Here is a 13,085-nt window from a genome sequence, read left to right on the forward strand (position 1 = left end):
AGGAGGAATGGCAACACGTGGAAACAAGGGTCCTCAACAACAGCAAGATTTTCAAAACCAAGAGGGGTCTTCCTGGGAACATGGTGTGGGAGCTGGACACAACAGGAACAATACGAGTATGGCAGATGACACTGATTAGACCCCTGAATTTTAATTTTTTTTTTTTTTTTACACTGTAGGAATATAGTCTTCTACTGCTGGAATTAAAGGTGAACTCAGGAAATTATCTGGCTTATGCATGCACCACTTACCAGGACTTCTGGGGCTTATATGCCGGGCAGAGGTTACTGTGCTTGAAATGATTTGCAGATTTATGCATGCCACTTAGGAACAGGCTGAACAAGTACATCCTGGAAGGCACAAAGGCTTTAAACAACAGCTAATATTTGTTTATTGACATTAAGTCTTGTATAGTTCTCTTTTATTGCAACTTCCCAGTCTTGCCATGTGTAATTTCTTTGCCATTTCATCTGCTGCAGTTTCACACAAGAGTCAGGAATCCCATTATCTCAATTCAGGCCTTGGTCTGTGCACTGAACAGCATATACTGTAGCTCCTGCTGGACCAGTTACAAGCTGCACACTCCCAAATTCCCAAGCAGCTCTGTCAAGCACCACCCAACCTAGGAGGGCGAAGAGCTTAAGGGCAGAGACTCTTCCTTGCCCCAGAGGAAACTCCTCCCTGCAGAGAAGTCCAACAGAACATGCGTGTCTCAGGCCATCAAACAGCACATGTAACATTACCAAGCTGACAAAGACATTGAGCCAACCAACATGTACCAAAATCTCTTTTCACAGCTTTCATCATCCCTTGGCTTCCCATCTTTGTAAGGTGTTTTGAGGGCTACAGCTAAAAACAACTGCATATTAACCAACATTGTGTCCTCCAACATGGTGAAATGAAGATCAGCCGCAGAAGTACTTTTCCTGAAATCATGTCCTTCTCACTGAATGCCTGCATTGTTTGAAATAGTCTGTGAGAAGCCTGAAAACAGTCTTTCTGCAGGGGTTTGATTTTTCTAGCAAACCTACTGTATTTGTTCTTTATGTTCTGAATTTGGTGGCAATTCATATTTAAATAATGAAAGCAAAGTATTAAGGCTTGAACTAAATAAAATAAACTCCCTGCAACAGAAGGCACAACAGCCTCATCACAGTATCATCAATGATGGTGCAAACACAAACTGAAATGATACAGAATGGAAGGCACAAACAGGATGAAAAACTAAGTTGTCTGTTATTTAGAAGTTCAAAATACAGTTTTTGTTTCTTGCTTAGCTCTTGTTATTACTCATACTATTATAAGAAGGAAACCTTAATGAACAGAAATAAATTAGAGAAAATAATGCACCCGACAGTGCCCCTGTCAAAATACAACAGAAGAGTAAAAGACTGTCTTGGTTGAAAAGGAAGTGCTCTTACGTATATAAAGTTCTTAATTATAAAAAACATTTAAACAGAACAGTTTAGTTTGTTCTCTACACAAATCTTTCAGAAACCCTCCAAAGACTAGTAAATGCTACTGACACAAAAAGCAAGTACGAAATGCTTCTTGTAATGCCCCCACAGGGGACACCACCTGACAGAACAGGACATGGAACAGAGCACTTGCCAGGATTTCCTGCTCTGCAAGATTCATCTTATAGCAGAAGAGGAGATTGCACCTTCTTTACATTTAGCAAACCCATGAAACAGAGTTATCAAAATTAGACCTCCTAACTTCTTGTTTGGACCTGTTTTTACACCTGAAAGTTTTACCCAGGTAGTACTTGGAAGACCCTTTCCATTCCAGCCTGCTTTCTGCCAGGCCACTGGGCACTCCAACACCACCTGTATGTTCCACATACACGGGAGCCCTGGCACTGCTGCGGTGCACACCTGGATTTGTCGGGCCAGGGGGACTGATGCAGCTTACACACACAGGCTGAGCCCATGCTGCAGAACTCCTGTTTGCCCACAGACACTGTCCTGCCAGAAGCTTGAGTGACTGAATGTACTTAGTTTACCTCTGTGGGACTGCACTTGCCAAGTGTGCACTGCACAGAGCAGTGCCTGGGGCCTTTTAACAGAACTCTTCCATCCTTAGCAATCACTGTATGACTGCCTGATTTATGCCACAAACAGGATTTACTACAGCTCCCTTCTACACCAAGCACATCCTCCCTCCCTGAACGTACTGCTTTAAACAGTTAAATAACATTCGGCTTCATAGCAAGTGATGTTCATAAAGGCCTGCAGAATCAGATCCTACAACTTTTCACTAGCTATTGATTTTCTTCAGAAACAAAAAGCATAAAGATTAGAATTCTAAAGATTTTACAAATATTCTTTGTATAGGAAGCATGTATTAGCCATCGATACATTAGAGTGCACTGTGCTATTTTTGGCTTTGAGAGCATGGATAGTCATTTGACACATGGACAGGTCCTGTTTGTTCACTGACATTCATATCAATATTCACTGCCATAGAGCCAGCCTGGGGAACAGAAGTGTGCTATACAAGATACAAAAGCAGACTGTTTTCCAAATCCCATACCTACAACTTCAACATCTATAAAGTATATTGTTGCTGTTGTCCAGGATAACACTGATAGTATTTCCCAAGTAGCAATCAGTCAGTTATGGAACCAGAAACAGAAAATACTCATCTTCAAAGGAGAAGCAGTATTTTAATTTTTTCTATTTATTCAAGGTGTAACCAAATTATTTATTGCAGATGCTACTAATCACCACCTCCTGTGATCATAATTTAATCTTTAATCAACACAAGGGTATTTACATTTGATGGATCGATGAAAAGACGCAGACGTTAGTGTTAAATGGCAACACTAATTCTGCATAATCTTCTAAATCTAAATCAAGGACCCCTTGATTTTAGAGGGAGCATTCTCATATGTTTGCAATAGCCTTCCACTGTTGTCATGTGGAAAGCATACTTTAAGAAGAAGCCTCATTGACAATATAACCATTTTTTTGAGTATTACCTTTCACATTAAGCATGAATTTAAGTATACAATTTTTAGTGTACAATTTCACTACTCTGGTTATGCATGGAGCTGAAGCATATTTAGAACATGGGTAGGGTTGGGATAGATATAGTTGGGTTCCTCTCTTGAAAGAACAACCCAAGAAAAAGTTTGGACAGGCTGCAGAATGATCAATGGATCTACACATGGGAAAGCCACTCATATTCAATGCCTAATAGTACAACAGAACCAAGCACAAAAGACCCAAAATTTTGTGCCATCAAAAGGTGGGATTGTTGGTACAATTTTACCCTGGTTTTTGTTGTATGCCTTTGGGACCACCATAATGTGGGACTAACATTTAAACTCAAGATAGATATTATTGAAACCAAAACAACTACATCTGCCTCAGTCAAAGAGGATGAGAAAATTCTATCCCCACAAATTTTTGAAATTGGACCATGTGATCAAAAACGCAGATCAGCAGCAAATGTTGTTTAATCCACCTTGGTTTCTTAAACAAGTAGAACTAGTAATGCAGATTAATATTTCTACACTTACACCAATGTGGTCACCATTCTTATGTGCTTCCCATGCAAGACGGTTAGCTTGGCTACATGGGCAAACCCCCACTTCTCCAAAAGGAACAAGAAGAGATGTGACTGGAATCACAGAGACTTGGGAGTTTTAAACTGTACAGATGCTGAAGTACTTATAAATAACCTGAGCATAACCACAAGTGATTTAAGCAAATTGGAACACCCTCTGTAGTCTTCTCTACCAGCGTAGAAACTAATCAATGGCTCTTATCTGACACATTGCCTCAGTGGGAAAGAATCAATGAGCGAGCTCATAGTTGATCCCAGAGGCACTTGGTGCAACCCAAGGTGAAGGTTCTTTGCCTCTTAGCTACATCTGAGCTCAGTTGTGGATACAATCAACAGTAGCAGTAGCAATTTTAAGAGAAGGCGAAGAAGGCACCTTCACCCACCGAAATTCAAAAAGTAATTTGGAATAATGACTGAATTTGCAAAGGAATTCCAATCGTGGTGGCATTTAGTCAGTGTTACCTATAACACCATCAATAGCACAGTCCTGGTACTAATCCACATAGGACGGCTCTGTGTCCATCACTCAATCACTGCACTAGACCTGAATCATAACTGAACCCTACACTGGAGCATAGGATATGGGCCCAAAAGCATGGGGAATGGCAAACCATCGGTGTTAGCATGTGCACTGTATGAGAACAGGGACACACTTGTGCAGTAACACCAAAGCCCTGACATTTGTCTGGATACAGAATAGTGTTTGTCATTTTGAAATCCATCCTGATGAAACTTGCAAACCTGTACTTTTATATACTGGAAAATGATATGCTTACATGAGAACCCTTTGTGGCTTCATATTTGTAGATAACCTTATTGTAGATACAGATAATCACTCTAATGTTTGTGTTTGTAATTTCACCAAAATCAATGGGTGGATTTCAATTATTCAGCTCCTTTCACATTATACCAGCTATTGCAGTATAATTATTTGCTGATTCAAGATCTGCTGCCCACCCCTGTTGGGATGAATCTTGCTTTAGTAAGAACATTATTATAGCACAATGATCGGCAACAACTGCTGAAACAAGCTCAGAAGAATGGACAAAGTACTTTGATTACTGCCCATCATGATGCGGAAAGCACACAAGTATTGGAACAAGTGAAGTGAGATAGAGCACATGGATGGTAGGACACTTTTCAGCTGGTCACTTACCATTGCTACAGGGAGTTTCAATGAGATGTTTTACCTTGTTGTTCTCCCAATACTAACCCTTTGTCTTAATTGTAGCACTATATATTTGCATTTGGGAAATCATAAAGCAATTGACTTACCTGTCATCCCTGTGATTCATTTCAGGAAAATATGTGATGGTTCCAACACATGGGAACTAAGAGTGAGACAGACGATATGTCTAAGAAGAATCATAAGTATGGAAGTGGGGAATTGATGAATAACAGGAACAAATTTCCAAATAATAAGATAGAGAACAAAGCAGTTAAGCAATGGGAGCAACAGCCACAGGAATGTAGAAAACAGAAAATTGATGTCCTAGGTCCTTGAAGGGCAGGGAAAAAAAGATCATACCCTTCTTAGTCAGGACCTTATATGATGGGCCAACAAATCGCCAGGTTTGACTGTTTCTGTGGTGAGAACTTGCCCTTGCCATGAACTTTCCTCGTTATACCATAATCATAATAGTAAAAGCCTCCTCTGCCCACCAAGAGCCCACTGCTCACTGACCACATACCACGACTTCTTGGGACACTATACCTTGAGATTGAAACAGAGAGAAACTAGCAACTTCGCCATGGAGTAAAGTAAGATCTGCTTGGCCTGAGACTGTAACCTATAGGTGTGCCTGCCTTTGTCTCCGTGCTAGCTCCCCCCAGCACCCCTTTCTGCACACAGCTGTAAATAAATCACATACCCACACTCTGTGTGGGGATCAATTTCTTGCACACCAAAAGGGTGAAAGAACCAGTTTTGGGACAATACTCTTCTGCAATCACTACCTTAAAAAAAAAAAAAATTGTCCCAGCAGAATTAAATTCTGAGTCGGGGAGCTCCACAACCAACTCCCAACAGCAAGACAATATTATCCTCTGGCTCTCTCTATTGTCCTTGCGGTCACTGCAAGCAGGACATGGCTCAAGGACATTGCCTGGACTGGGATTTACATTTGTTCCTCCCCATTTTTAAGCTTGACCCCTCATGACCCTTCGAGTACCAGTCAGTGCTAAGTCTCATACCCCATTCTACCAACCCTAACTCCAAACTCCAATCATGGCATTCTCTGCACCTTGGCTCTTCCCTGCTACCTGCCCTCTTATCCCAAGGGTTCAGCTCCTAGTCAGGTACTTCCTTCATTTATCCACCCCAGCCCCAAATAGGTTAAAACAGACTGATTCCACTCAGTTCTTCCTGCTTGCTGATCCCTGCAGAGAAGCTGGGTTTTCTTACAGAAAGAAATGCAAGCAAAAGATATTTCTTTCCATTGCACTGCAATCCTTCCCAGGACTCTGTGAATTACTTATCATGCAGTAAGCCTCAGGCATGCATTCAGCATGGAAAACCTCAGGCTCAAGTGAAAGAAGCCCCATGTCTTTCACTCATGACCTGCTTTCTTAGAATCAAGTTCACATCAGCTTTGCTACCATTAAACTAAAAATAAACCCAAAACAACAGGGCTGACAGTTTCCATTCCTTCAGTCAAAACACACAGTAGTGAAACTGTTAGACCTTTTGGTATTAATTACTACATACTAGTAACACTGGGTTAGACAGAAGCCATGATATTGGAATAAATCCTGAGTACATTCAGTAACTCTTCTTTTATTTTATTGTCAGTAACAGAAACACAGCAAGACACAAGGCACACAGCTTTTGAGCATTTCACCACAGCATGCTAAATGCTGTATAGAAAAGTAAACGTAAGTTTTTTAATGAGTATCTTAACATTTCCGTGGCTGTTGAATAATGTGAATTCTTTTAGGCAGTATGAACTTCTCCAAGGTAGGCTGTGGCTTTTGGTGAGCCACTTGTAATGTTGCTGCATGGATTTTGTGGCTCATCTGTAACATTAAAGGGGGGAGAAAAAAAGTTGTGATAGAATACAGCTTGTCAGCTATTCTCTTTCTAAATTTCATCATATTAAAGTAGTTTAAAAGGAGCAATAAAACCTAAATCCACCAAAAGTTTAAGTGATCAATACACAGACTCATGGTAACTCAGTATATTTACTTATAATTTCTGTTTTCAAAGTGATATTAGTCCGACTACCTTTAGGGAATTAAATTTTTTTTTTCTTCCCTTGTTTAGTAGTTCACAGAATGAGCTTCCAAGATGAGGAAAACACAGAAAATAATCAGTATGCCAGAGTTAACGATAAGTTGATTCAAATTCTCATTTTCCCAGATTCAAAATCATCATTATTACAGTAGCTAATTATCACATTCTAAACTAGCAAGCAAGCTTCACATACAATATTCTGGAAACCAACAGGAAAAGGAAATGGTAGGTCAGAACAGAGGAGATGAGGACAGGTGGAAGAGAAGGAGGATGAGTTTTATCTGCTCTCCTTAAAAAAGTCTAAGCAAAAATTCAAGATCTACAGGCTAAAGCTATAAACACAACTGTTGATAAGACTTGTGTTGAAATGTTTTACTGAGCTCTAGGCATGAGGAACTCCTGTATGCTTCAGAGTCTGAAGACTGCAAGTGTGTAACAAAGAGATGATAATTGTCAGATCTTCGGATTACCATGCAAACCAAAGAGCTGCTTGTGAAATCAGCTCTTCCAAAGTGTAGGTGTAAGCCTGCACCAACAGCCTAATGAGAGACACAGGGCAGGAGCTGTAAGCATGTGATAAACAGAAGGGTCCATTAGCAGCTGTGGGATACAAGATCTTCCCACGGGAGAAGTCAAAAGGTGCTTGCCTGACTAATGTCAGGCCTCAGATGGACCAGCTAGACATGGGGCAGCAGTAGGACATGCTGTGCCTGCTGTCTAGGGGATCATTCACAGAGCAGGACACTGGATCACCATCCTGGTGTCCCCTGCACCTGCCAGTGATGCCACCCACCTCCCTCAAGCAGCTCTGTATTTTTGCTGGACCCGCACAGAAGTCAGAGTGATTTCCATGGTGGGATAAAGCATGTCACTGAAGACAAGGTTTTGCTCTGCACTGTAATCCCAGCTCTGCCAGACACTTACATGCCACTGGTAATTCTTCCCCATATTTCACTAAAGCTAATGCACCACGCCACTTTACAAGCAGAACACACCTCCCTGTCTGGCTGTGCTTCTCTGTAACAGATGTACACAACTGTCCCAGGGCATGTCATAGCAACTAGGAGAGGAATCAGAACAAGGAGAGAAAGCCAGGTACTTTTTAGCCATCTAGCAGCTTAGCCACACAACCACTACAGAAATAGGTTATCACAAGAACATTTAGTGGCAGCTGAAGAACCTGCAACTGCCAGACACCAGTTTAAGGAAAATTCACTTTTTAACTTTTACTCATGTTTAGATTTATGAAGAAACCCTGACTTTTTCTTCCAGACTTACTTTGTTCAGTGCTTCTGCTACCAAGACACCCATGTTCTGAGGTTGTGGAAAACTGACAATAGCACTGTAAAGTAGATGAAAAAAGTATTTATCATTTCCATCTCACAGAAACATTTGAGCACTTGTCACTTTCATTTTCCAGACATAATACAAAACATTTTACAGTATAAATTTAAGGTTTGGAGCTAAATTCTTTCATCACATGAAAAACTATATAATATCAAAAAGGCACGCTGCTTCAGAATGGAATAACACAAAATTTGTGTGACAGTCTTATTCATACATACAAAAATCTGTGTATGAAATATCCTTGAATATCTCAAAAAGGATTTTTTTTGGTACGCTGTGAAATAACTTCACAGAAGGTGAGCACTGATACCCTCATCTACAAAAAATTTTCTTGATTCCAGCCTAGACCCATGAAAAAAATTCAGCCTCTGCTTTTGGACACGGTTTCCTTTCACAGCAACTATTTGTCCAGCAAGAATTTTTTCACAAAATTATCCCATTAACTTCTCCATATTCCAGTGAAGAACACCATGTTACCAATATTCCACAAATTAACAAATCTGTGGGTATGAAATAATTTAGTTCAACAACAGGAAGAACTTCAGATTGCACATTCTACTGATGATACCATTATAATCACTGACAACCTCTCTAGCTTAAAATGGAGTAGGGAATAATCATTATAAACCCCAAATACCATAAATGCAACTCTTGAAAAAGCAGATATTGCTTTATTTAAGTTTATTTATTTAAGTTTATTTATTTAAGTTTATTTATTTAAGTTTATTTATTTAAGTTTATTTATTTAAGTTTATTTATTTAAGTTTATTTATTTAAGTTTCTGTGGAACAGAAAGACATTTCCTACTGACATTTCAATTTAGCAATTGAAAGTTTGCTACACTGACAAATAAAAGTTATTCAACATCTGTTTATACTATTAGGTGACTATGACTATGGAAAAGACAGCTGCAAAATTACACCCAGACAACTGGCAATAAGTGAAAATAAAAAGCTTCTAATTCCAGAAGATTACAACAAAAAATCAAAAACTTTAGTTACACCACAAGTCATTCAGATTTTACTGTCATACCCTTATATTGGTCAACTTAACTTTTTGTTAAGTGACATTTAAGAAAAGTGCATGTATTTAAGAAAAATGTTCAATCTTTGAAAAAGCTGCAAGAAAATACTTGTTTTAATGACCACATCAACTGGTCACTGTTACTTTATTCAAAATAGAAGCATGCCTTCATTTTTGGCGCAAAACAGCTTGATTAACCTTAAAAAGTAGTAAACAGAAAAAGCCAAATTAGATTTTAGATTGAAATAGGGGGTATAGCCTATATAGGTGATGAGAGTCTTCCTTGGGGGTAGTTGATGTGGGTTTTATTTACTTCAGAATGTGGACAGCCTGAAGTTCACTCCTACTTCACTGGAAACTGTTTGACTATTCCTTTATTAGGCATAAGTATGCAACACATTGCTTTAATTTCCGTTCCATAAAACATGACAATAGAGATGTCTTTTAGCCTTTGCCTTTCATTGCAAGGCACTGTCCTTGGGTTTTGGGGTTTTTTAAGCTGATAATTATTTCAATATCAACATTATTTTATCGATATTATTTTATTTATAAATTGCACAAGTTAAGAATTAAACTCTTGTAGAATAAGAATTTTCTTTGTTTTCAAAGCCCATGACCTATGAACTTTAACTATGGAGCAGGGGTGACAGGCCCTGCAGTGTAATACCTTGACTTTTCTTTTCCTGGAGGTTTAGCATTTTTCTCAACAGGTCCGCTTTCTTGCTTTTTAGACACTCTCATACCTCCAGCTTTAACTGCAAGAAAAAAGTGAAATGTAAGTAAAAATACCTACAGAGTTACATACCACATTACATACACTTAGAGGAGAATACTTTTACCCCAGATAACCATTAACCAGAAATCATCTTTCAGTATTTAGCTCCATGCTTTACTTGTACACATGCATACACAGCAGTAGCCAAAGAGGTGCAGCAAAAGCTTCAAAATTCTGTGTCATGGCAGACTCAAATCAACTTCCAGATACCATAAATCAAGAAATCAGAGTGGTTTCAGTCACCGTTAACTATATTAAATCTTAACACCTTACTATGTTCATATGCATCCTTCCCCAGAAACTATTACATCTCAGATTTGTATTTTTAAAATAAAAAAGAAAACCAAACCACCATCCGAAAACTTTCAGGTTTTTGAACAATGTGACTAACAGCAATAAGGGTTTCATGATTAGTTCAAGGTATTCCAGAATAAACCTAATAATGCAGATAAGAACCAGATGCATACTCATCTTGTACTTGTGTTCGAACATGCTTAATTATATTTTATTAACATATCTGCCAATCACAAAACCAATTAGCACTAATTAAGCTACAGGCAACCTAACAATAACAATTTAAGTTCTGAGGCATGTCTGAAAATTTAATTCTGAACAAAGAACACGTAAAGTTATCTAAAACATTCTCTTGAAAGAAACACTTTCTCCCTCTTCAGGAGAGCATTTTAAGTTTTAAAACTGTAAGTAAGAAAGAAAAACCTTAGTGTTCTTTTCTCATCCTATTGAACAAGTTGCTTCACCTCGCAGCAAGACTCCTATTCTGATCATGAACAATCAAGACTAGAGTTTAAATTCGGGGGCAAGAGAGAATAGGGAATGGAGAGTGGTTTCCAGAATTACACAACTAGCTAGTATGAGAAATGCATTTGGCCATTTTTGATGATGCAGATGTATCCATCTGTAACTAACACCCATTTTCTACCAAATCTGACGCTTGGCTTTGTATTTCCTGGTTGCAGGCCTAATTTTAGAAACAAAAATTCTCCCTCAGTCATGTCCAAAGCAGCACTACAATATCAGAGCTATGCTATAGCTAGACTTGGCTTTTCTTCTCTTTCTAAAATGACATACATACTGTTAATTATACTGCTGCATAAGCAGCAAATTCTTTGCCCAGCCATCTTACAGCTACAAATACGCTGGAGACCTAGACTGAACCTAATCCTTCCGGCAGCCTAACTACAAAATTAAAAGTATCTGAAATGGAAGTTTCAACTGTTTGTTTCCAAGTATCTACCAGTGAAGAGAACTGAGATTCTAAATACCCTCAGCTCACCAGGTGTGAAACTATTCCTTGTCTTTGAAGCATCTTCAAACTAGAATGACAAAGAATGTAAAAAAAACCCAAACCAAATCAAACAACCCCAAACCAAACATCAACAACCACAAAACAGACCACACCAAAAAAAAGCCCTGGCATCTTTCAAGATCTCAGAGATCTTCTTGACATCATTTCTCTTTATAATAAGTTCAACCAGAATACCAACGCGAGTTATCCCGAGTGTTCTCCCACAGATTGTCAGGCTCTTGTCTTCTTAGGAACCAGTCAAACCACAAACTGGAAAACCACTAAAATTTTGGAATTAGATTAAAAAAAAGTAATTGAACCTAGATCCACAAGTTTTGGTTTGGGACCTTCCCACACATGCAGGACTATCAATTTCTAGATACAAGCATTGTTTTTAGTTTTAATTTAGCAGGGCAAGGAGATCCAGACAGAGGCAGACATTTTAACACTATAAGGCTTTGCACAAAGCACAAGGGGAGCTAGGCAAGGAGGAGAGAGATGCCCAGCATGGGAAGAGATAATGAAACATGGATAATCTGGAATTGTGTCTACCACCAAAAGGCCCACAAAACGTTATCTATAGTTATTAGAAATAACCCATCTTCCTTTCCATCTCTGCACTGACTTGAAACTAGCCACTAGGAACAGCTGTCCCACCTGCTCACACACATCCATGGCAGGGGAAGAGTTAAACATAGATGCATGTGGGATGCACCACAAAGCTGTTTTGTAATTTGCTTTCCAGAGCAATAGAGAGGTATGTCAAACTTTTAATACAGAGTTCAATTTTTTGATTCTTATAAGTGACCTGTTAGCCATATAATCTAACAGCTAAGTGCCACAATTTTTACTAATTTCCATTTTTAAAACATCATGTATTTTTAAAACAAAAAAATAAAGTAAGGAGGCACATTTCCATTTATGCTGTCCCCTCCAAAAAAACCCCAACAACAAAAAAAACCCAAACAAGAAAACAACACAAAAACAAACCTAAGCAAAAACAAAGACAGCTTGGCTCAATACTGGTCAGAATAAAGATGCCCACTTGAACTTTGGTCACTAAGTGCATGGTTGAAACCACTTACTCTGGCACCTTCACCCCTCGGCCAAGCTGTTGCCCACTGCAGTAACAGGTAGGCTTTGTCAAGACTTACTTGCAGACTTGCAAGACTACAAGTTGCAGTTTACTATCATGCAAGTTCAGAAAGACCAGTACCTGCTTCAGGTTACTGACTGCAGTGGTTTAAAGGCCCTTTCAGGTACAGCTCAACTGTCCCTGCCACACACACAAAAATCCAGGAATAGACTAGAGACAAGCTGAAAAAAACTATTTACATCCCAAATTCATGAAAAAGCATGCTAAAAGAAAAAAATCCAAACAGAAAATATTTTCAAGAAAACAAAACAGGGGTACAAGGAGACACACGACTATGTGCTCCTCAGGCACTAAGCCCTTCTAATAAACCGAGGGGAAGCCCCAACTGGTTTAAAGCTTTGTAGTGACCGTTCCTCAGTTTCAAAGGCTGAGCCTGCAGTGACTGTGCTTGCAGTGGCTATCCCCCAGCTCCAAAGGCTGAGCCAGCAGCACCTTAGCGTGAGCCACAGAGCAGGCGGGACACAGCCCACGCACTGGTGCGTTTGAGAGACAGCTCCGCACAGCTCCCGGCATGGCCCAGGAGCTGCTCACACTGTATGCATCTATCCGCTCCCCCAACAAACACAAGCGCTACTACATCCTTAAAATCCCGGTATTGCATCCTTACAGTCGCCACCCAGGCAGAGCGGCGGCTGGAACAGCAGGCTCGAAGGCTTCCTCATAGATAGCTCTA

The 13,085-nt window shown here is 39.5% G+C and overlaps 1 protein-coding gene across 2 annotated transcripts in view; it reads right to left on the reverse strand.

Moving 5' to 3' along the window:
• LOC103616771 overlaps positions 1-9,965 on the reverse strand; it is an 11,417-nt gene extending 1,452 nt beyond the window's left edge. The window contains exons 1-4 of one of the 2 annotated variants that reach the window (XR_001862486.1): positions 9,843-9,965; positions 8,084-8,147; positions 4,849-4,904; positions 252-681 (exon numbers count right to left, since the gene is read on the reverse strand). Coding sequence is in view for 1 of the 2 variants with exons in the window: in XM_017736026.1 (XP_017591515.1) it covers positions 252-350; positions 4,849-4,904; positions 8,084-8,147; positions 9,843-9,916 (293 nt within the window). In the remaining variant the exon portion in view is untranslated. The remainder of the gene's footprint in view (positions 1-251; positions 682-4,848; positions 4,905-8,083; positions 8,148-9,842) is intronic. The other variant, XM_017736026.1, reaches the window with a different exon arrangement.
• Positions 9,966-13,085: the final 3,120 nt, after the last annotated feature.

The sequence above is a fragment of the Corvus brachyrhynchos genome, unplaced genomic scaffold (genome assembly GCF_000691975.1).
Source record: "Corvus brachyrhynchos isolate BGI_N302 unplaced genomic scaffold, ASM69197v1 scaffold45, whole genome shotgun sequence".
Taxonomy (NCBI): Eukaryota; Metazoa; Chordata; class Aves; order Passeriformes; family Corvidae; genus Corvus; species Corvus brachyrhynchos.